General features: G+C 37.0%; 1 protein-coding gene across 5 annotated transcripts in view; it reads right to left on the bottom strand.

The window, feature by feature from the left end:
- Positions 1-26,047, bottom strand: part of Ppp4r3b (protein phosphatase 4 regulatory subunit 3B) — a 51,220-nt gene that overhangs the window by 8,777 nt on the left and 16,396 nt on the right. Inside the window, exons 5-15 of one of the 5 annotated variants that reach the window (XM_040733226.1) lie at positions 24,161-24,238; positions 22,875-22,991; positions 22,052-22,168; positions 15,992-16,123; positions 13,406-13,508; positions 11,366-11,407; positions 8,922-9,080; positions 4,922-5,091; positions 3,024-3,163; positions 2,339-2,646; positions 449-651 (exon numbers count right to left, since the gene is read on the bottom strand). In XM_040733226.1, the coding sequence (XP_040589160.1) occupies positions 449-651; positions 2,339-2,646; positions 3,024-3,163; positions 4,922-5,091; positions 8,922-9,080; positions 11,366-11,407; positions 13,406-13,508; positions 15,992-16,123; positions 22,052-22,168; positions 22,875-22,991; positions 24,161-24,238 (1,569 nt within the window). The remainder of the gene's footprint in view (positions 1-448; positions 652-2,338; positions 2,647-3,023; positions 3,164-4,921; positions 5,092-8,921; positions 9,081-11,365; positions 11,408-13,405; positions 13,509-15,991; positions 16,124-22,051; positions 22,169-22,874; positions 22,992-24,160; positions 24,239-26,047) is intronic. The other 4 variants (XM_005070352.4, XM_013113600.3, XM_040733227.1 and 1 more) reach the window with 4 other exon arrangements.

Below are 26,047 nucleotides of genomic sequence, written 5' to 3'. Positions count from 1 at the left end.
ACACTGCTCATAGGAACAAAACCTGGTATAAATCTTTGAAGAGGAATTTAACAACGTGTATAAAGACATTCCATTAATAATTTATTAAACAAAATATTTAAAAGTACAACACTAACAGATCAGTGAAGTGATGGAACCAACTTAAATGGGACAACATAGGGTGAGGAGAGAGGGGGAATATGCTCACATGTTATAACTTTTAGTTAAATAAAATGACCAACAGTGCTTTAATATAACAAAAATCCTAGCAACAGAAGGAAAAAATGTTTAAGTCTAAACTTTCTGAGATATGCAAGGTAAACCTCAAGAGTTTGCAAATAATGTTATGAGTCAGGTTCTAAGGACAACACAACTTTTCATTCTTTGAAACTTTTATCTAAATCATCTTCAGTAAACAGTAGTTTTACAGATGAAGGCAAAGTTTATGTGTAGGGCTTCTTTCACGTACCTTAGTGGCTGTCACTGATGCAGTCAAGTTTGTAGTTTTGGAAGAGGACCCATTTGAACTTGCTGATGTTGTCTGAGCCACCACAGACTTACTGTTTGCACTGTTTGTTCCATTAGCAGCACTGGGGGAATGGGAGAAAGTAAATTTGAAGCCACCAGAAGATGTCCTTTTGGGAAGGTTTTCCTTGTCTTCACTTTCTTTTGCTAAGGCAAAAGTAAAATTGAGCCTGTATTAAATATTGCTAAATCAATGCAAAGTGACAGCATACAACTTTGCTTTGCTTTTGGAGAGTACAAGATATGTACAATATTCTTGTTGATCAGGATCTTAGGAACCTCAAAGAGCAGAACTGGCCTTACAGTAGAAGGTCTACTGCTTTATCTAAATGTTTACTTGGAAAGTTATTAGCAGTCTGCTTTCTGTTACTGTCTTCCCACTCACCGATTCTGTAGTTCTTGACCCATCACAAGTCACCACTTCAAATGCCCCAAGACAACTATTAAGTATCCTAGTCTCTTACTCCCTAAAAATTCCAAATTCCTTTACTTATTTCTTCTAGAGTATAAGTGTCCAAACCCCTTTCAAGACTGGCTACTGTTCTGTTAGCACATTCCCAAACAGCACACTTCTTTTAAACTGAGGATAGTATCTACTGACGGAAGGAAAAAGAGTTTGCTTAAAAAAAAAAAAAAAAAAAGCACCTATTTTAGGATCTAGCTTAGTGGATAGTTTAGTGGTAAAAGCACTAGCCAACCACACTCAAGGTCCTGTGTTCAAGCTCTAGCAATTACATAAATAAATAGCCAATAATGTTCCTTAGAACACCAATAAGTTCTCTGCCCTTCTTGGGTGGTATTCATGGTACTGACGAATAGGAAATGAGTTAGATTGTTGATTGGCTGACAAAAAAAAAAAAAGATACTAAGACAACTGAATAAGTTTTCTAAGAAGAAGTGCGTGCAGAATAAGCCACATTAAAAATATGTCCAAGACAAGAGCTAGTTCCAGGACAGCCTCCAAAGCCACAGAGAAACCCTGTCTTGAATAACTAAACCAAAACAAAGTCCAAGAGATAATGTTGCCTTACAACATATAAATTTCTATTAATCATTCACAGAATATTAGCAGGTCGGTGTTCTTAAGAACACTGATTATTTCTCTTGAAAAATACAAGCAACATCTTAGTTTTATACAACAAGTAGGAAAATAAGCCCCTTCCCCCTTTGAGGTAGTGCCTGAGGATCACCTTCAACTTCTAATCCGCCTGCCTCTACCTCTTGAGTGTCGGGATTAAGAGAGGGTGCCACCATACCAGGGTTTATTTTGGAGGCAGGGTGTTCCTATGCCTGGCCAATATCACAGTGCTTCTACAGCCTTAGTTTAAGAATGCTGGGGTTACAGGTACATTCCAGCTTCCCCCTATTAAATCCTTCTTAAGCAACTTTAAAAAAATGGTGAACTTTCAAAGAACAAAGTTACTTCTTTGAGCTCACTCACTCAGCTGTAAACATGAGAGGTTGATTGCTCTAAGCAGTCTCAGTTACTTAATAATAATAGAAACACTCAAATAATTTAATCATAATAAAAATCCTCTATGAAATTTTCATAAAGAAACAAAGCCAAGACTGGTCTGCTTAGAGAAGCATAAATAGATAACAAATCGCTAAAAGAGGACAAGTGTGGTGGCACACACAGTGATTATAGCATTTGAGAAGCTGAGATTGGGAAACTGTAAGCTCTAGGCTAGAACAAGGCTATACATTGAGACTTTGCTTTAAATATTATAAACTGAAAACATTTAAACCCAAAATGAATAACATCAAAGACATCATCTTTCAAGGAAAACATTTTAAATATGAACACCTAAAATAATGTGTTTGTTTTACAAACCTTGGCCAGACTTTCCCAAACAGGTAGGTAGGCAGGCAGGTATGCGTGCGTTCGTGGTGCTGAGGCTGTCTGATTGTTTTACTAAGAAAGTCAGTACTATATGAAAATTCAGGATCTTAGTACCTTTTTTAGTCTCCATAAATTTTTCATAACTATCTGGAAAATCATCTTCAGTCTTAGATTTTTCAATTGGTATCACAACTGCCTTTCCTTCTTCATCATCATCTTCATTAAACCACATTTCTTCATCATCTTCCAAGGCCTTTGCATCTCTGCGAAATCGGTTACTACGCAATATAGATGGTACACTGTAAGAAATGTGTTAGAGATGTTGAATAATAACTACAAGGCCATGCCCAGATAAAGTTTGGGAAGGATAAATAAACCAAGACGAACTAAATACTGTTAAGCTATGATGTACAATATATCAAATAATCTCAGTCATCACGTACAATGTAGTCAGAGAACTCATCAAATATTTTTGCATGTTGCATACTAAATTAAGAACCCATCTTCAGTTACTATATGCACTATCAAGTTATCTATAATGGATGGGACAGGAAGGACAGTTGATCCTCTTATAAAAGGCTATACTAATATAGAAAATTTCACATGCTAAGATTTCAACTGGACAATTTCATACTTAATTTTACTTTCTACAAATGTTAATACACTTAAACAATACCTGTTCAGTTTCTGATTTTGTCTGTCTTTTTCTTGTTCATATTTAGTCTTCAATCCTTTGAATGTCTGAACATATTCAATCGACTCAAGTGCTTTATAAAAGTTTTCAACTATATGTGCAGTAAGAGACTTGATATCTTCCTGTATAGGCACAAAATTTGTATTTACAAAACAATATAATACTTGTTGAGAAAAAAGACAAAATAAAAAAAACTGAATAGTTCCAAAGTTGATCAAAAAAGGTTTTTCAAAATCACCTTCTAAAAATAAATGTCCTAGATTCCTTATACATGAGCCAGGACAGGACTCCACAGAAAACTTGGAACAAGGAGAGGCAATTCACTGGAGCCCTTTAGGGGGCTATAAGGAACATTTGAAAAGCAATGGATTTAGTTTATGTCTTAATGCTTTATACAGTACTTCATAATTTAAAGAATACGTCCACAATTTTACATATAATTCTCACCCATTTTATAAAAAGACAAAATTTAGGCTGAGTTATCAGGAAACACCTATTAAGCCCACATGTTCATTAATGTTAATGTTAATGGTTTCCTATTTAACTTGTCAAAATAGAGTAAGTCTTACCTAAACAGATAATAAGCCCAGATTCCTTCGATTATACTATATATACAAATTGGACAAACTACCTGACTGGAAGTCTACACTGTTGTAAGTGGAACAAACACATAATAAGGTTGATGATCCAGTTTTCAGAAAAAAATGCAAACTCTACCAAAAGCATTGGGAGAGAGGTGGGAGCCCAATTCATCTTATCAGTGTCTCACCGAAGTGCTAAAGAGAAAATGATCCAAGTCCACAGAAAGCTCATGAGAGGCAGCAGGACAGACAGCAGCTCAGGTAACTGACTATGTTGCTTGTCTCCCAAGGCTAACCTACACTTCTCCTGGCAAGTGGCCACTCTTAGAAAAATAATTTAGTTAGCTAAATAATCTTTACAGGAACAGCAAATGTTAAGAAACAAAAGGAGAATGAGTTTTTAGTTTTCCCGTTCATATTCTTTTCACTAGCCCGGTCCTTGATGTGAAAAGACAAGTATTTCTGGATGCACAAGAGGTGGATTTATTGTGCTGACAATAGTAACCAGCTCATCTCGATGACTATAGTAACAGCCCATCTGGATGACTATAGTAACAGCCCATCTTGATGACCTGTGCACTGTTTTCTCCAGACCTCCTTAAGAGAAAAATCCCTCTGAAGGTACTGGAACACTTCAGTTGTTCAGATGCTTCAACAGGGTAACAGTCTTTTTTGCTACCTCAGTTCCCTCAACCTTAACAAAAGGCAGTTGGACTACTTTTAACTTTCTAATTCTCTCATCCTCAAAATTTAAAAATTCTATCCTACTGTTTAGACATATTGTAAAAAATTCTACTAAAGAAAAAAATTTAGTTTTGTATTTTTTTAATCATTACTCATATAATAAAAAACCGCTGCTTCACAATAGATCACAAGGATGTCTTGCTTGACTGAAATGTTCAACATGCCACACATGGTCCTAAAACATTTCTCCAAGAAAACTGAGCAACTATGTATTACAAGACTTGCATTTCACCTTTAAATGTTCTCATTGTCAACAGTGGTTTGGAGAGTGTCTTGGTGGTGACAGAGAAGAACCTATACATGATCATCAACAGTGACCCATCCCAAAGAGCCATCCAAATACTGTCATTCAACTAGTAGCCATTTCCAAGGAAGAATAAGAAAGTAGGTGGCCTTTAAATTTTCAGTTTATTAGAAATAGATTCTAAGACATATGGAATAAACAATTTCAGGAAACTAGGAATGAAAAGTCAATTTGGTTATATGCAATTTTACTTTTATATAAAATAACTACTTGTTTACATATGATTACTAAGATCTTTAATATAAACTTACCACTCTTATAAATTCAAACAATTCAACAACAGCTGAATTTAATAGATTGTACCGAGTTCCATTATCCAAAAGGGCGTTTATAACTGGTTCAAAAAGATTTCCTTTGGTGATGTAACGATTATAAAATTCATCCTTAAGGCCAATTATCCGCCTCATAAAGCGAAGAGCACCTAATTTAAAAAAATGTAAAAAGGGGTTAATGAATTTACCAAAATTATTTTACAGCTATTTTTATTATAAAGCAATGCACGAATTTTACCAAAATAAAAAGTAAAATAATACTCTGACAAGCAAGAACAACAAGTTGAGGAATGATAACTGGATTGGCTCAGTGCATTAGGGCCTGGGGACCAGAATTCAATACCCAGGTGGAAGGAAAGAACTGACTCCACAAACTTACTCTCTAACACCATGCACACACACAATAGTAAAAACACAACAACAAACCCCAGGATCAATAGAATGACAATGCTAGTAAGACATAAAGCAAAGATAGTGGGTGCAGTATAGAAAGCTCTGAACTGGGGGCCAAATGGGCATAGGTGTAGGACAGCTTCTTACATTTCCAGGGGAGGAATACCATGTATGGAAGCAGGTGTTTGCTTTTGATTTTGACTGAAATACAACCAAAGAGATTATCAGTAACAGATCTAAACTTTTTCAATGAAGGCTACAGATCTCCAACTACTCTTGCTTCTTTTGTCTCAAAACACTCACTTGTGAATCAATATGCTTTCACATTATGAAATTATTTCCTTGTTTGCCAATTATGTATGAACTATGGTAGATCACATTGCATCTGCTAACAAAAATCAAGAGTAATAACTAAGGACTATAACTTGGCATTTCACATTTTTAATTAAAAATACCATTCCCTTCTTTAATTAGCTTTTACTACTTAAATGAAATTAGCAATACTATTGCACAACTTTTATCCTATATTTTTATGTGTTGATACTTTAACTAACAAACTTCCCTTTACATATACACACCCTGGAAAAGGTCTGAGTACACAAACTCATATGCTGCTGCTGAATGAACCAAAAGACTTGCAAACTATAGTTTGGTATCATTATAATGATGGAGAGCCTGAAACAATACAAAGACTCACATACTGGAATCTCATCCAACAAGATATACCGACATTAATAGGCATAATATGCAAGTATCTAAAGGGTTATTTATGGAAAACCTAACATGAGAACATAATCCTTTCAAAATTAGTCTACAAATAAATGTAACTCCAAATAAGTTTTGGATACATCTTTTATGTTATCATTAAAGAATAAATGTCTACAGATAACCAGGAAAAATATGTAAATTAATGGGGAAAACTCAAAAGGCAGTCTTTTAACCTTCCATAGGAAAAAAAAAATGACAACATTGTCATTATTACATCTGATGAGATTAAGTAGTAGAGATTACAGAAATAAGGTACAAGTGTTTTGTTAGTTTACTGCATAGAAGTGGCAGTTCCTTTTATGGAAAAAATATAGTAGAATTATAAATGTGCACACCACCAACCCTGCACATGTATTCTAGGAATCAAATTCAAGTCCTGGAGCTCACATGAAAGTCTTAACTGACCCATTTCCCAGCCCCAATAAAGATTTTGTTTTTAAAAGTTACATGGAAAACATCAACAAAAGGCAAGTAAGACTAGAACATCTCCTCCTAAAATTAATGCAGAAAACGTTCTATAAAAAAGATAACTCTCAGTTCACAACAGATGAAAATACAAATTAGGCTGAACAAGATGACTCAGACCTATATCCCAATATTTTGAAGGTAGAGGCAGAAGTATAAGGATCATCCATAACCATATAGTTTGAGATCAGCTGGGCTACATGAGACTATTTCCAAAAATATATATAAATTAAGTTGCTATAGGGAAATATTCTATCAGGGGAAATGCAAATTAGGACAAGACTATACAACACATTTTCATCACTGGAGAACAATTTCAAAAATTAACAATATTGCCAGGCATAGCGCTGCGCACCTTTAGTCCCACCACTTGGGAGACAGAGGCAGGTGGATCTCTCAGTTTGAGGCCAGTGTGGTCTACAAAGTGAGTTCCAGGATAGCTAGGGCTGTTACAGAGAGAAACCCTGACTTGAAAGCATTTCTCACCCAAAAAATAGCATCTCTTTTACACTTTTTCTTTTAAATTAATTTATTTTTTACAATCCAACACCAGTTCCCCTCCCTCCTCTCCTCCTGCTCCCACCTCCCATCTGCTCCAAGGAGAGGGTAAGGTCTCCCCTAGGAAGTCTAAGTCTGTCCCATCATCTCCTTGGGACAGGACCAAGGCACCTATCCACCAGCATGCCCATGTCTAGTGTTAGATGCTGGATCCACTGCCAGCAGCCTCATATACTGTCCACACGATTGCCACCTATATTAAGAGAGACTAGTTCGGTCTTATGCAGGTTCCCTATTTGTCAGACCTGAGTCAGTGATCTCTCACTAGCTGGGGTCAGCTGATTCTGTGGGTTTCCCCATCATGGTCTTGACTCCTTTGTTTATTTTATCGCTCCTCCTTCACTTGGATTGTACTCCAGGAGCTTGGCCCATTGGTTAGTTGTGGATTTCTACATCTGCTTCCATCTGTTTCTGGAAGACAGTTCAAGCTTCTCTGGGGTTATGACTTGTAAGCTGGGGCATTTTTCTTTTTGTGAGTAGTGGTTTGACTATAATTTCAGTACCAGGCAGAAGCAGGACTGTCATAATACATTCCAAGCTAGCTTAGGACTTCAGAGTGAGGCCCTGTGCCTTCCCTCCTCCACTCCCCCCATCCATCCATCCATCCATCCATCCATCCATCCATCCATCCATCCATCCATCCGGCATTACAGGATGCTGGGAAAATGCCAAGTGCTTTAGCTTTTGGGAAAGACTGTCTGTCTGTCTGTCAACCAATCATCCACCTGGAAAGTCAGTCAGTCAGTCAATCATGTACCTAACTATTAGTGTAGCACAATAGGTGCTGGGAACCTGCCACAGGCCTCAGCTTTTGGGAAAGTAACCCAGTAGGTAGGCAGATGGTAAAATTTAAAAAGAATATATGAAAAGTACACAAACATTTTGCCTGGCAATCCTACTATTGTAATCTTACAGAAATACATTAGTGTAAAAGATTTTTGTACTAGACACAGTATAGTTGGGAATGGGGTGTAGAAGCAAAAGCAATTCTGTAATCTATGCTTTAGGTGGTAAACAGTAGAAATCACACTATGAAATGTTATTTAGCTATCATTAGGAAGAAAAAATTAATACTAAATAATTTGTAGTAGTGAAGGATAGAGAAATGTACTAGTTCAATTAATTTTCATAAAGGTAAAACCCTCTGAATACATTGTACATTAGTACAAGGATAAAACAAAACAAAACCAGATGGTTTTACAGATGTGAGCCACCAAATCCCACCAACACTGGCTATTTTAAGGACCTAAAAATAAAGGAGGATGGGGGATTAAGAGTAACAAACAAGGATGGCATAGTCACTCAGCTGGTAGAGTTGCCTGGCATGCACAATGGCCTCAGTTCAATACCCAGAGGTGCATAAATCAGATATGATAACACTGGTCTGTAATCCCAGTACTCAGGGGTGAAGGAAGCAATATCAGAAAAATCAAGGCCACCCATGGCTACATAATGAGTCTGAGGTAAAAGCGTGCACTCACCCACACATAAATAGTTTGTGGGTTTGATAGTTTGATGAAGCTCCAACATAGCACAACAGTTCTATCAAGCAATGTTGTTGCTGCATATGGTATTCCAACACAACATACGGCAATCCAATGCAATCTAAGTGTAAGCAATATGCATACAGGAAACCACAGAATACAAAGCAGAAGCAGTGGGTTCTCTCAGCCATCTCATAACATCACATACTGCTAATAAGCAGATGACTTTATATGGGGAACTGGCACTTACCTCTACTAAAAAGTATTTCTTAAACCATTTTTACAAAAATGATCATTAAATTGTTACTTACACAAGGCCAAGAAAGTGTGCTTTGAATTCATCAACACCAAAACTCTTCTTAGCAAGTCCTTGTTCATGATGTAGTTTTTTATGTGGTATGTGTGATGTTCCACACAAAATGTGAGCAACTCTAAAATTAAGGCAAGTAGCTGTGCTGTTTGATAATTATCTACAAAAGAAAGATATCTAGTGAGAACAAATGTAATACACCCAAAGAGAATAAATACATCCTATATCTTAGAATAAAAGTACATTTTGTATAATTTAAAAAGGGTACATAAATACATATTGCTTTTATATATGTAGACTGTAGTAACAGAAAGAAAAGCTCAGCATGGCGGTGGCGGCGCACGCCTTTAATCCCAACACTAGGGAGGCAGTGGCAGGCGAATCTCTGTGAGTCCAAAGCCAGCCAGCCTAGTAAGTTCCAGGACAGTCAGGGCTACACAGAGAAACCCTGTCTCGATAGATCAGCAAACAAACAAGTGAATACAAATAAATAAATAAGTAAATAGATGAATAAATAAAAGCTCCATGTAAATCTACAAATGTGATAATACAGCCTGTCACATTGACATTTTCCTCGCAAAGTATTCTTAATTAGTGCTATCATTGCAAATACAAGCAAATCCGTGAAATGGCACACCAAAGAGGAAAGGCTCAAAAGTTGTTGCCTGAAGTGGCTGAATGCAAATTTCTTTTAAATTTGTTTGTGAGCATGGGAGTACTAGTGTGGTTGCAGAGGACAGTTCTTAGGAGTGGGGTCTGGGGACCAGAAGAGAGGCCTACATGCAGGCTCCTTTACCAACTACTGCCTGACAGTCCCAATGCAATTTAACATTACACAAAATCCATCTTTAAGAAAATGTTATTTTTTTGCTATTTAAGTATTAAACAAAAACTATTTCCCTGAGATTTTATCAGTAACCATCTTGAATACACCAGCTCATGCCATTCAGATCACCGAAGCTACCTTTTTGGTGAATCTTTTAGATACCCTGCTTCATGAAATGACTGTACATCAAACTTTAACATCTACTAAGGACTTAATATACATATTATTTTTATAATGTTTTAGAAAAGAAACACTACTCTGAGAGGAAATTACAGAATCGCAGTCAAATAAAAAGTTGACACAATCAACGCCACCTAGTACAAATATTTGATCTCAACAGGAACATTACACATTTAAGTCTCCACACCCCCACCCCATGTGTGTGTTTATGCCACACATTTACAGGAGCCCATGAAGGCCAGATGAAGAAAGATGTGGGTTCCCTGGAGTGGGTATTCCAGGCAGCTGTGAACCGTGTAATGTATGTGCTAGGAACTGAACTCTGCTTCTCTGGAAGAAAAGAGCCTCTGTAGACCACACAAACATTTGTGAGGATGAACTCCTAGAAGTAATGCAGCATTCTTTTAATTAACGGAATGGCCTTCAAACACACAAAACTCTGGTACTTCAAACTCTGTTTTTATGTCAATTGCAAGAAAAGAGTCTTAGTTACTCCAAACTAAGTTCTGAACCAGCCAGTATACCAAAGGCAAAATTATAACTAGTCTTTAATTATAAGTTTCTTATTTTTTAATTTTAATTATGCAAGATTTGTTATTTTTAATTTTAAGTATATGTATATTTGTGTGGGTTTGTGCATATGAGTGCAGGTACCTTTGAAGGACAGAAGAGGGAGTCTCATACTTTGAAGATTAAGTTATTGGCATTTTGAGCTATGAAACCAGTGCTGGAAAGTGAAATCAGGTCTTCTGCACAAGAGCAGAATGTGCTCTTAACTGCTGAACCATCTCCAGAAGTTTTAAAGGGTATTGTTGTGTGTGAGTGTGATGTATGGGATAAAATCCATCTTTATGTGGGTTCTGGGGATGAACAGAGGGCTCCAGGCTCATGTGCTAAACCATCTTCCCAGCTCCACACAAAAGATATTTTAAAACAGTGATCTGTACTGTTCATTCCATTGTTTCCCCTTTCTATCTTAAGTCAAGAAATCACTTTAATCAATCTCCTGCGGAAGCTCTCCTAGAGGTTCCTGTTGTTTCTCCCAGGGCCTTGATGAGCTTGGTAGAAAGAGTGCAAGGCTAAATGCACACACCTTCAATGCATATTCTAAAGAGAAGCAAACGGCACAGATGAAGGCCCACAGACAAGTACAGCACTGTGATAGAGGTGGATCCTAAGGGAGTGTAACCAATTACATCTAAAATATAAAAACTAAATTATCAACTTACAGATCCTGATTACTCAAAACGATGTCAAAACAACAGATTTACATCTTTTATAGTTGGAAAGTAGACTTTCTTCCTTATAATAAAAGGGCAAATCTATGCTTGGATTTTATTTTTACGTTAAAAAAGTTTATTTTATCTACATATATACACGATACGCTAATTAAGAAAAACCTCATAATTTATACTCATAAAATATATATTTATACTTACCAGGGCAAATTGTATTGGTTTTGTTAGATCCAAGTATATTATCTTTAAAAGAAAAATTAAAATCAACTACTTCAGTTAACAATATCTTACATTTTCCTAATATTTCAAAATATATAAACACCCTCAATCATAATTTCTTTTTAATTTAACAACAACCACTGAGTTGCTTGCTTTGGTTGAATATTACATATCTTTTACAGAATTAGGTGCAGAGGTAGTGAACCAGGCATAGTGGTGCACATCTTTAATCCCAACAATCTAGAGGCAGAGGGAGACTGACCTCTGTGAGTTGGAAGTCAGCCTGGTCTAGAGTGAATTCCAGAACAGCTAGGGCTGTTAACACAGAGAAATGTTGTCTCACAAATTTCAGAGACAAATAAAATAGTAACAGTGAAAGCACTGTTATAAAAAAGTGAGATTAAAAAAACAGGTGAGGCAGACACGTATTTTTCTTTGTTTTATTCAACAATTAGGACGTGTTTCTGCATTGCATAAAAAAAAAACCCACAAAATGCTGGTTTTCAAGCAACATACATTAATAACGTGTTAATGCTTAAAAATATGTACCTGGTGAAAGGATATTTTCTAGAGCACATACATGCTCATTTGCACGGGGAAATGCAAGAATACACACAGGAGCATTATTTACAACTGGGGAAATCTTGAAACAAATGTACACAGGAAGAAGAATGGTTAAAGTGCTAATATTCAGAATACTATCTATGCAAGACTTAAAATACCTAAGGAACCTGGATATCACTATGAACAATCTCAACAGAAGTAAACTTAAGGGAGGGAGAGGGAGCTGAAAGTGACATGCATATATAAATAAAAAATAGATGGAAGAAAAAAACAGTAAACTTAAATCAAATGTGAAACAGAAAACGAATACATTACACAGACCACATGAGCAAGCCAGTATAGACTACAAAACTCTCAGGCATATCCTTAAGAACTCAGGTTGTGGTATAGTGGGACTGAGAAGGTGAAATGGCTCACAGAAAATTCCAATATACATTATTTTTTACTCAGAAAAGTAGGTTAAGTTCACTTTGATAAAGCCAGCAGGCCGTACATAAATATCTATTAACAGTATTAGCAATATATTTACATATGGTATGTGTTAAAATGAACATGAAAATGCATTATTTTAAGTTACATATGACGACAAAAAAATTTTGGAACACGTTGTTTTATTTTTTTTAAAGTTGCCTAACTCTGCTCCCTACCACCAAGACAGTTTTTGGCCTTGAACTCATAGAGATCTACCTGCCTCTACCTCCCGAGTGGTGGAATTAAAAGGTGTATGCCACCACCTCCCCGAAACTTTGCATTTTTAATAATTAGGTTGATACATCAAAATTCATTTCAATGATTTTAACTGCAATCTTTCATTATATAGATACTCTACAATTTGTTCATTTTTCTATTGTAAGTAATGTAGTAACAGTACTGAACTCATCATGTAAATGTGAAATGCTCTTTAGGGTTTATAATCAGAAAGCAATTAAGAGTTATTAAATGAGGTATGTTTATGTTGTAACTTTTAGTAATTCCAGAAACATTGTCTTGACTGATGCCCCATCTCTTTTAAGACAGGTACTCATAGCTAAGACTATCCTTGAATTTAGTACTGAAAGGCCTGTTGCCACCACATCTGGCCCCTGCATCCTCTTAGTTGGCTAGTATAACAAGCCAAAAATTGCTGCCAAATTGGATCTATAAAGCCACAAATGCCCAAACAGTTCTCTACTCACATTGCTTCAACACTATCTGTCTCCATCCCACTTTCATTCATAAACTAGAATTTGTCATAAGTTATGAATGTAACTTATGCAACAAATATGGAGAAGCAACAAAAACTACATACAAGGAAGAAAACCTTTGTCCCACAAATTCTCCATTGACAGTTCTTACCAAATACACCCACAGACAAGAACAATTTTGAGTTCATATTGCACTTTAAATCTTTCCCTATCATATAAAGCACCACGTATAATACTTTATGGCTGCCATAGGCAAATAAATACGAGAACTTACCCTTCTCACATTTGTCCTCTGATGTGTTGGTCAAAAGTGGAGCTGTGAGGACATGCATGCAATGGTTGTAGAAGAAATTTAAAAACTCACTCTTCTCAGTTTTCTGAAATGTTTAAGAAACAGCTTCAAAAATTGGCAGTGAAGGTCATACTCTATCAACAGTGCTTTAAGATACAGTGAAGGAATCCCAAACTACTTAGAATCAAATATGCAGACTTAGATACATATACTTCAATCTGAATTCCACAGGTATGGAGCCTAATAATTCATACTAGACACTAAAAAATGAAAGTGAAAAAAAAAAGTAGAAACAGATTTTCCAACGAAATACAGAACAACTATTTTTAAAAGATGCTGGCAATCTGAAGTGTAATGAAGAATAGAGCAATCTACTGAACATGATGGTCACACTAGCAGCAATGCAACGGATACTTAGAAGATGTGAGGATTGATTTTAAAATTATTTTCATTCACATGCATGAATGTGTGTGTGTGTGTGCGTACACATGGATTCTGTGGTGACTGTAAACTGCCTAACATGGGTGCAGGGAACTGAACTCTGTTCTTCTATAAGAGAGCAAATGCTCTTACTTTTCCAGCCCCTAGGATTATGATTGTAAATGTTTTAGGTGATTAAAATTTGGAGCCTGAGGACTGGCAAAGGTACTTCGGTGCTTATGTATTTGACTAGTATGTGTAGGGTTTTGGGTTCATCCCCAAGTGTGTGTGGGGGGGAGGAAAGGAGGATGGTGGAGAGGCATCAACACCCTACATTTCATTGCCTATCCAAATCTGAAAAACTACTGAAACCATTTAAAAAAAAAAAGATTTATTTATTCATTATGTATACAGTGTTCTGTCTGCATGTATGCCTGCATGCCAGAACAGGGAACCAGATCTCATTACAGATGGTTGTGAGACACCATGTGGTTGCTGGGAATTGAACTCAGGACCTCTGGAGGAGCATTGAATGCTCTTAACCTCTGAGCCATCTCTCCAGCCCTCCACTGAAGCAATTTATCAGGTTAATGAGTAAAAAGATGAAACTCAAGTCTGTTCCTTAAAGACTAAAAGTTGTAATTTCGAAAACAATCCCTAATTTCTACCAATTTATAAAATAATTGGGCCAACCAGCTTAAAACAGTTTCAAAATAATTTACACATTCTCTAATTATTAGGGAATTTTACTAAGGAAAGAAAATGGTCTTTCAGATTGAAATAACCACTATTAATCTTTTGGAATACTCCTTGAGCCTTTCATGTAAGAACCTTGGGTCTTGTGGTCAGTGGTGACACACACTTTTAATGCCAGCACTTGGGAGGCAGAGGCAGGCAGATATCTGTAAATTCAAGGCCAGCTTGGTCTGCAGAGTGAATTCTAGGTCAGCCAGGGCTACACAGAGAAACGCTGTCTCTAAAAACCAAAAAAATCAAAACAAAAAACATAGTCCCTAAAACCCTTTGGTTTACATCAATTTTCTTGCTTTTTATCATGATAAGACCATGTAAAATAAAATTTGCTGCCCTGCTTACTATCTTATGATACAGTCCAGTGTTACTTAAAGACTAGTGTTAAAAATTATTATTAGGGGCTGGAGAGATGGCTCAGAGGCTAAGAGCACTGACTGCTCTTCCAGGGGTCCTGAGTTCAATTCCCAGCAACCACATGGTAGGTAGCTCACAACCATCTACAATTCAATCTGGTTCCCTCTTCTGGCATGCAGGCAGAACACTGTATATGTGATAAATAAACAAACAAATAAATAAATAAAAAAGAAAGGAAAGGAAAGCCGGGCGCTGGTGGCGCACGCCTTTAATCCCAGCACTTGGGAGGCAGAGGCAAGCGGATCTCTGTGAGTTCAAGGCCAGCCTGGTCTACAAGAGTTCCAGGACAGCCTCCAAAACAATACAGAGAAACCCTATCTCGAAAAACAAAAAATAAAAAACAAAAATAAATAAATAAATAATAAAAATAGAGAAAGAAAAATAATCTAAGATTGGAGTTTTAAAAAAATTATTATTAAAGGCTGGGCGTGGTGGTATATACCTTTAATTCCAGCACTCAGGAGGATCTCTGTAAGTTTGAGGTTCCAGACAGTCATGCTCCAGACAGAGCAAGTTCCAGACAGTCATGGATACATAGATACTAAAAAAAAATTATACTGTACACTTAAAAATTAGTCATCATATAGAAGCCAAGGAACAAAAACTAAATTCCTAATCTAATTAATATTCCTGGGCCAGTGAGGATTCAGCAAATAAAAGCACTGCTGCCAATTATGACCAAGCCTGAGTTTGACCGTGGCTCCCATGTGGTAGCAGCAGAGCTAATACCTGCAAGTTAACCTTGGACCTCCATGCATACCCCATGGCATACCCTTTACCCACAACAAATAAAGGAAAAAGGTAATATCAAAAAGGAGTCGAACAATTAAGAAGGTTGTATATACTGAAAATTAATTGTAAGAATACCATTGGTCTTTAAATACAAATACTTACTAAAGTATTTGTGGATTCTAAAAATCTTACTAAAAAACATTTAAGACTGATAAGGCCAACACTCTTTAATTCAGTGTGAGTTCTTACATTAGTTGTAGCCAGCATGTTCTCTGGATCAATTAGAGTACGAAGAAGTCCCATTAACTGAACTGCACCTCCTAGCTCAGGGTCAGTATCACAGATCATTTGTTCAATCACCACATTAATAAGAAGTATATCCTGAAAGAAAATATGCTCTGTAAGGCCTTGATATAAGACAAACACACCAACTGAAGGGACAAAATCAGAGCACAATTTAAAAAAAAAAAACAAAAAATAAAGCACAGAATACTAAAAGATTTTTGTTTCTGTTTTCCAAAGTTCTGAAAATATTCAGAGTGAACCACACGCACACACAGAGGTCACAGGTCAAGGTGGGGAGGGAGGGACGATGACCCAGGCAGAGAGAGACACTCTGTTCACTATTACCATTCTATTTTAGCTCTGGGTATAAATCAATAGGTTGATCAGACACATAAGATCACTGAACATGTGACCCTAAAACTCATTTCAATCTTTAAACAGAAACTCTTCCTGGAAAAAGCATAAGCAGTAACTTAGCATGCAACTTTTCACAAGTCCTGAGAACAATGTCATAAAGTGACTTAGTATCAGGTTAACTGCTACACAAATTTGTATTCTTTGTACATGTGTTTGTGTGTGCAATTGTGTATGAGCCTAATGCCAGCATCTTCCTCTATTCCCTTTTTTCTTTTTTTGGTTGTTTTTCTGAGATAGGTTCTCTGTATGGAGCCCTTGGCTGTCCTGGAACTCCAGAACTTGATATGTAGATCAGGCTGGTCTTGAACTCAAAGAGATCTGCCTCTGCCTCCCAATACTGGGATTAAAGGTGTGTTCTTTTTTTAGACAGGGTGTCTCACAGACTCACACAGATATCCTGTTTTCATTAACCCAGCACTGGAATTATACATGGTAGGTTTTTTGTTTTGTTTTTTTTAGACATGAGTTCTGGGGACCCACTCATGCTTGCATGGCAAAGCACTTTACTGACTGATCTACCTTTTTCTGCCCCCTCCCCCCAAATCCTAAGCATCACAGTAGGACAAGAAGTGATTGTTATGTCAAAGAACAAACATTCTGTCATCAAAAGTATATTGTAAGTAATTTGTTATTAGGCTGTTTTGTTGTTGCATGGACATCATATGGTTATTACATTGGTTTTAGTGAAAATGGCCCCCAAAAGTCATGGATTTCAATATTTGGTCTCCAGTTGGTAGAACTGTTTGAAAAGGTTTAGGTGTGGCCTATTCAGAAGAGTTAAGTTACTCGAGATGGGCTTGGAGGCTTCAAAAACACATGCCATTCCAAATTAGCACTCTCTTGACTTTTGCTTTTGATGTGATGTCATCTCTGAGCTACTGGTCAGGTGCCATCCCTGCCTGCCTGCTGCCACACCCCACTACCATGATGATCATGGACTTATCCTCTGGAACTGTAAGCAGTAATAAACTCTTTTATAAAGAAGTTGTCTTCGTCACAGTGCTTTGTCAAAGTAGAAAAGTAACTTAAGACAGTTATACAAACCTAGATAATGTACTTATAACACCCTCCAACTATATTGGTATAAATAAATGGATAACCCACAGCTGTTAGGACTACACTAAACAAAACATCACAAGATTTAGAAATGAGAAAAATGGCCGGGCGTTGGTGGCGCACGCCTTTAATCCCAGCACTCGGGAGGCAGAGGCAGGCGGATCTCTGTGAGTTCAAGGCCAGCCTGGTCTACAGATCGAGTTCCAGGACAGCCTCCAAAGCCACAGAAAAACCCTGTCTCGAAAAAACCAAAAAAAAAAAAAAAAAAAAAAAAAAAAGAAATGAGAAAAATGCTGGGAAAACATAAAGAGATGAAACTTGCTAAGTTGCCCAGGTTGATCTTGAAGTCTGAGCTCAAGCAATCCTTCAAGTAGCTAAGACTTGGGAGTATTTCCACATCTAAGATACTACTTCTTCTGCGCCCCCCCCCCACCCCAATACAGAGTAGGCTTTTCTTTCTTTATTTTGAGATGGTGGGTCTCACTATGTAGCCTTAGCTGGCCTCGAACCTGCCTCTGCTTTTGAATGCTGGGATTAAAGGCATGGCAGATTTTTTTTTTAAGATTTACTAATTATATATACAACATTCTGCCTCCGTGTAAGCCTGCACGCCAGAAGAGGGCACCAGATCTCATTATAGATGGTTGTGAGCCACCATGTGGTTGCTGGGAATTGAACTCAGGACCTCTGAAAGAACAGTCAGTGCTCTTAACCTCCGAGCCATCTCTCCAGCCTCTGGCAGATGGGTTTTAAAAAAGAAAAAACTCCTGGTCTCATTCTAGTGTGAAATAACTATGGAAGAAAGCAATAGGGAGACATGAATTCAGCTGGCAAGAAAGAACCAACTCAACAAGGTCATAGAAAATAAACTATACCAATTTCGGACATTTGAAAAGCAATGAACCTGTTTTGTCATGGCATTAGAAAAGATTTAGGGGCTGCAAGATGAAATAATAGGTAAAGGTAACTTGCTGCCAAGCCTGATGAACTAAGTTTGATCACTGGAAGCCATAGGGTGGAAGAAGAGAACCAACTTTCCCAAGTCACCTAGGTATTCGTGTGCCCACACATACACAAAATAAATAAAATATATCAAAAACAACTGATCAAAGAAGAATCACAAAATAAAATCCTCCAGAGTGCTCACCAAAGAGAAATGATTTCCTTTTTCTTTTTCAGAACTGGGAACTACACTCAGCTCCGCAAGCACTCTACCTCTAGACATCACCAACTTCCCCCGCCATCTCCTGTCTTGGTCACTTTTTATTGCTGTGCTAAGACACCATAACCAAAGTGACTTTTTGGGTCTCATGCCTTAGAAGGTAGTAAGGATTCATAGTCTCATGGGAACAGCATGGCAGCAGACAGGCAGACATGGTGGTTAGCAGCCGAGAGCTTACATCTGGTCCAAAAGCATAAAGGGTGTGTGTGTGTGTGGGGGGGAGCATGAGCAAGCTATCCAGGAATAGGATAAACTTTTAAACCCTCCCAGCCCACCCCTAATGAATTCTCAAAATAAATAATGCCAACGATTACATCAAATAATAAAAGAGCCTTCAAGTAAGAGGGTTTCTAAACCTGTAAGATGATTTAAGTTTTTCTTTTTCTCTCACTGTATAGGTCTGTCTGGTATGGAACTAACTAAATAGACCAGACTTGTCTTGAACTAACAGAGATACAACTGTCTCTGCCTACCCAGTGTTGGGATTAAAGTCATGTGCTATCAAAGCTGGAAATATAAGTTATTAAAAAACAAACAAAAACAAACTGTGGTCTCATTCCAGTGAGGTTTAATTATTCAAGAAAGCAATAAGGAGACATGAATTCACAAATAGTCTGATCCCAAATAAGACCCAGTGAAGTACAAATAATTTGCTTCAAAAAATAAAAATCCAATCAAGCTTCTGCTTCTGACCAAGATTTAATGAAAATCTAGTTAGATTTTCCCTTCTACCAGAAATGAGCAAAACATGAAGAAAATTGACAAGTGGTTAGACAACAGTTATCACAAAAAGAAAAGATCCTATGGAGATTAGTCAGGTGAGCTGTAGGACATGCCAAACACCCATTATTGTTATAAATAAATTGTATTCCACATGCCCAGTGAAACTTAGTTCCTAATAATGTACTCAAGAGAACTACACATCTGGAAGTTATGCTGTATACAGAAACACGGGATAGCAAGATCTGGTCCCAAAGGCACTTAGCTCATCAATTAAAATCAGTCTATTACAATGTACAACCAAATCCACCTAAAAGTAATAGAGTTGCCATTTGGTCCCTGAAAAGGTAACCTTGTTCTAGTACCACCAATCCCTGCAGACAGACAAATTTTATATACTCACAACTATTAAATGGTGTAGTATCTGTTTATCATGCTCAGTAACATTACACACAATTCAGGAAGAAGCTGGGGGCATACTTAGCACATAGAGCACTATCCTAGGCATGCATGAAGCCTGAGTCTGACCTGTATAAACTGGGCCAGCACTTGGGAAGCAGAAGCAGAAGAAGCTTGAGGTCACCCTCAGCTACATAATGGGAATGAGGCCAAACTGGAATACTTAAGAACCTATGGGGGGCGGGGTGTTCTTTTCAGATGGTTAGTTTAACCAAAGAGAAGGAGGCAACACTGCACTCTATGCTGAAGTGGGAGGACTGCTTGAACACATCAACTGAAGGCCAGATAACAACACAAGACCTTAGTCTCAAAGACAGGGGCCAAAGACAGGTACTTAAGCTTTCCTACTGAAAAATTAGTAACTACTTCCCTATTATCAATTAAATATAAACAAGAAAATAAGGCTAATGAAAACAAATCAAATTTTTAAGAGCTGAGATTTTTTTTTTTTTTTTTTTTTTTTGGTTTTTTGAGACAGGGTTTCTCTGTGGCTTTGGAGGCTGTCCTGGAACTCGCTTGGTAGTCCAGGCTGGTCTCGAATTCACAGAGATCCGCCTGCCTCTACCTCCCGAGTGCTGAAGAGTTGAGAATTTTAAAAGTTAACTGTTCATGATTATCATGGTATGAATTGAGATTTATGGCCATTTAAGATGACTTCCTTTTAATCATATAAGCATCAAAGATAGAATGTTAATTTCAACAGGAATATCAATCTCACATTTACCTTCTGTAAAGGCTGGCATTAAGAATATCATAGTGAGATAGTAATACACTAGGATTTACCATCATTTGGTGTTCACGAGTCTGTAGAGAAGGCTCAGCAGGTAAAAGCAGGTCCTGCTCTTCCAAAGGATACGAGTTCAATTCCCAGCACTCATGTTAGGCAGCTCAAAATTACCCGTAACTCCAGGTCCAGAGTAATGGACACTGAGTACTACCATGCACGCATCATCTCCCTACTAGTGAAAATCGATCTAAAAACCTACAGCCAGCTTCCTTCCAACAAACACCTAAAATGAACTCAACAAAAACAACCACTATAGTAACATACTTAATATAAAATGTTTTTGGGGAGTGGTGGTTCAGACAGGGTCTTGTTTTAACAGAGTATGTAAGAAGGTCTAGGCTGGCCTTGAACTGTGGCAATCCTTCTGTCTCCGCCTCCAGAAGTGTTGAGATTACAGGTATACCCAAAAACATTACTTTTCTTTTTTCTTTTAGTCTTTTTTGAGACAGGGTTTCTCTATGTAGCTCTGGCTGTCATGGAATTTGCTCTGTAGACCAGGCTGGCCTCGAACTCACAGAAACTCATCTGCATCTGTCTCCGAGTGCTGGAATTAAAGGTGTGCACTCTCTCCACCCACCTTACTTCTTTGTCTAAACTACAGCATTTGTTCCAAACCATTTGTAAAAAGTGGAAAGAGATGGTGACTCATGTCTTCATCACAGCACTTGAGAGATTGAGGCAGGGAGGGCTGTGAATCCAGAGCTAGCCTGGTGCACATGCTAAGTGTTTCAAAGCAAAAGCAGAGGGCCTACACTTGGTTGTTAGCACCAAGGTTGGGTGGCTGACAACTGATTCAAAGGACCCAACAACTTCTCCTGGCCCCTGGGTGGTACTCGATGCATACACACAAATCTTAAAACAGAAAGCAGAAGAACAACAAAACTTTAACAACAACAACAACAACAAACTAAGCCAAGAAACACTGGAAGCAACTAGTAAGAAACACAGAGAGTAAGAATATAAGCAGACATTAAGATTAAACATAAGACTAAAATGAACAATAATGTAGCTAGCTGGTCAGTGTGCACATGCCCACATGCCTTTAATGCCAGCACTTAAGAAGCACAGGCAGATACGTCTATAACTCCAGCTCACTTTGTACAAATACTTTTATATAGGGGAAATACAACATTTTTCTGATTATCCAACCTTCATTTCCATTTAAAAACAGGAACTGAGTGAAAGCAAGTAAAAACAAATTCTTAGTTATACAGAGTAATTACTTAAGTCTGTACACCTAAGGGATTAAAATGTTTTTTATTAGTCCTATATATTTTTAAATTTAAGATTATAGTTATGACTTCTTTACAACAGAAGGCGCTTCTCCATGGGTAAAACACAAAACTGCATTATCATTACTTACATCATCACTTTGCTGGGCTTCTTGCATCACAAATTCTCGGACCATTGACGGACTAAACTCAACCAGATAAGAAAATATATCTGTAGCAGCTGATCTGACCTGCAAGTCATCCATGCCCTAACACAAGGAAAGCCAGGTTAGAGACTGGTAACAAAGGTTATTCTTGCCTTCCCCTCTTCTCTCTCAAATCCACAAATAACCTCTCAGATTTTTAGATTAACATTTAACTTCAACTTGCAGAACCTTTTCCCCATATGGAGAGGTCCCAATTTCTGGATTAAGACACCAAACTGAATTGAAATATCCTTCCCCGTCCCATGACTGTTATATTTGGGAGCATCTCAGTACTTAATATTCAGAGTTTATACATAAGAGTCAGCACAGAGCTGAGCGTAGTGGTGCATACTTGTAATCCGCTGACACAGGCACATATGTGCCATAATTCACATAAATACAAACACACAAAAAATACTTAAAACTATATTCATTCAAAATTTTTATCTGAATGTCTATGAATCAAATACATGTAACTGAAATCTGAGAATTATAATCCTACTCCCATATGGAAGCTTAGTACATCCTCACTCTACTAACTGTATTGAAAAGGGAAGACAACTTAGCCAATTCTGTGAAACAGTGTCACTTAAGGAAGACAAATACTGATGGTACAAATCTTAAAATCTGGTAACTGAAATCATGTGTGGTGATTCAATATCAGATAAATGACTAAATGATGCCAGCACTATGCAAATACTTTACCATCCAAAATATGAATCTATGACAAATTTACAACATCAAAAGCACAAGAAGCAAACATAATTACCATTACAATTTCAAGAGCTGGAAGAATTCCCAATTTTGCCAAGGTTTTGAAAAAAGCATCCCTGTTCTGAGGTTGTAGTGTCTGAGAAAATGCACAAAATTCCTTGAAGAAATTAACCTGTGAGGTTAAAGTTACAGTGACAAGTAAATCAACGTGAAAACTGCACATACTGCAAAGTTAGATACCAGAGTCTTCTGACAACTTGAGTTGGATTCCTAGAACCCACACAATAAGAGAGAGAGCCAACTCCCACATGCTGTCCTCTGACCCCACTCATGCATGGGTGATCTCCACTCATGCATGAGTGCATCGCTTTACCAACTGTAAAATATAAATGTGGTATGTATGTTTATAGATGGTAGCCGATGTTATAGGGGATACAATATATTTATTTACCAGAGAGAGTGAGTCACACAAGCTAGGAGTTAGAAGTGTGGCTGGCTTCCAAAACAGGGAGGTCCTTTTTCCTTTAGCTTCCTTTTATCTCTACCTGTGCTAATTTACTTGTCCCCGCCCTCATGAGCGGATAGCTTTGTGGGGTTCACTCCTACATATATATATATACATACACATATGTACATGTACCAACAACAAAACTCTAGCATCACATTAAAAGTACACTTAGCTTTATTTCTCAAACACTGATCCTCTTTAAACCTAATGTAAAAAATGCCATGTAAGGAATTTACATAAAAACCATCCTGCAAAAAATTGTGTCTGGATTACCAAGGGTACTACAAAAACAAAACAAAACAACCACAAAATTTTAAGCACTGACAAAGACAGATGATTCTCTACTTCAAAGTACTAATTTCACAGAGAACTAAGCAGTTCATTAAATAACTACCAAAGAGGACACCAAATTTAGTATCTTGAGATATCTTATAAAATCCACAAATTTGGTTACATTTCGAAGAAAGCAAACATCTGGTACACAGTAATTGTTTCTTTCCCCTCTAAAATACAAAACAAAAGCAAAATTAACTCCAAGGCCCCTAAAACCTTAAATACATTAAAAAGTAAGCATTTCTAAAGAACCAAATGATTTATCATTCATTTATTTTAGAAGTGTTTTCTTTTCGTCTGTTTTGTTTCTGAATTTCCATTTTCCCATTATAATGTAAATACCTAACACTATAACTAATGTCTGCAGTTCTGTCATGATATAAGACATTTAAATTTCCTTGGGGAGGGGCATCTATGTGTGTGGGAATGACACACATAATATCTTAAAATGTTTTCTGAAACATGTAAAAACAAGTTTTAGAAACTGAATAAAAACTTACCAATTCACGTCGTTTATCATCATCTGTAGCCTCATCTGTTAACTGTGCAAAAACTTCAGACAAAAACTTCTCATCTTCCTGCATGAAAAGAAATAATTGCTATAAAATATTAGCAAAAGTATAGTTATATTATGCATATGCCTTACACACAGTATAGTAAAAACAGATCAAAATTCAAAAGCATTTTCATCATGAAACCTGAAGTTTGAGGTTGTATTTATAGTTTCCTGAAACTTAGAACTGCTACTTCAGCTATTCACTAATACACACTTAACTAGAAACCTCAGTACACAGGACTAGGCAAAATTAACAGTAGCTCTAGAGGAAAAGCAGCAAATTGATTTCCTTTCATTCTGATAGCTTTTCCTTAGATTTTTATTTATTATGTATACAATGTTCAGTCTGCATGTATCCCTGTAGGTTGGAACAGGGCGGGTCTCATTACAGACGGTTGCTGGGAATTGAACTCAGGACCTCTGGAAGACCAGCTAGTGTTCTTCATCACTGAGCTGGTAGCTTTCCCAACTCAGTTTTTACTCACTGTCAGTTCATATGTACCAGAAAAAGGGACAAGGCAGAACACAAGGCCAGCACTGAAGGGATGGGTTATGGCACTAGGCAAGAAGCCTTCACCACGTGAGCTTATACAGAGTGCTGTCATCTATAGCCAAAGATAAAAGAAAGTGACAAACCACTATGGTAATTGCACCTGATGACACAGAGCTGTTAAAAGCACTCATTAGAGTATGCAGAGTCAAAGATCAAATCCATGGTCTTGTGCATGCTAGGCAAATAATCCACCACTGAGCTACGACCCCCAGTGCAGCAGGCATACATTTTTTATAGTCCTTTCTATTTTCATTACACATTTAATTTTTGGTGATTTTTAAATATAAATTTCTATGTCTAAAATATATAAGGGATATTTAAATTATAATTGTGCTTGCTTTAGTGAGGCAAGTAATTTTCTGCAGTTAACCTATACTTTTTACAGTAAGAAAATGACAAAGTAAAATGTAATTATATAATATTGAAATTCACTTTAGAGATCTGCTAAAAGTCAACTGCTGAAACTATGCTGCTTGGGAAGTTTTCATTATATTCTCAAAACCATTCTCTGTGAAATGGAATTTCTTTTTCTTGTTGTTTTTCAAGACAGGGTTTCTGTGTAATAGTCCTGGCTGTGCTGTAACTCACTCTGTAGACCAAGCTGGCCTTGAATTCACAGAGATCCACCTGCCTCTGCCTCCCACGCTCTGGGATTAAAGGTGTGTGCCACCACCACCTGGATGAAACATAATTTCTATTATATTAACATGTTGTAAAATACTTGTAATGGTACTATCTCTGACTGACAGCAAAATCAAATCACTGGATATAAAAGATGTGTTTCAAATATTTGTCTTTTAAATACTGCTCATTCGTTAACTAAGGATCTCTACAATGCTTCCAAAATACTTTTAGATAAGTCCTCACTAGCTAGAAAGTACTAAGTATCAATGGGGAGTGCTCAAAGACAATGTAAAGAGATAAAATGGGGTTTTAAGTGAGTGACCCACAATAGTGCTTCTTTATGTATTTCATGGACTCCTTTTAGATATAATCATCATGGCTGGATATGCTTGAAATGTAGTATCAAGTGACTTGTTCTAAAAATATTACATCTGTAATATCTGTAAGAATGTTTTCTTGTTCACATCTTTTATAAATTTCTTCTTCCCATAGATCTCTCAGATTAAACCTTCAAACTTTCCTACTAAAGATTTTTAAACTGTTTCAGAATATTTTCAAAGGAGAAATTTCCAAAGACTTGAAAATGCAGTTTTCCCCTTAAATTCAGCCAAAACATCTGCAACTATTTATAAAGGCAATCTCAGGTATGTTCAT

Source organism: Mesocricetus auratus, unplaced genomic scaffold (genome assembly GCF_017639785.1).
Source record: "Mesocricetus auratus isolate SY011 unplaced genomic scaffold, BCM_Maur_2.0 Super-Scaffold_100029, whole genome shotgun sequence".
Lineage (NCBI taxonomy): Eukaryota > Metazoa > Chordata > Mammalia > Rodentia > Cricetidae > Mesocricetus > Mesocricetus auratus.
This window is presented reverse-complemented; position numbering and strand designations above follow the sequence as displayed.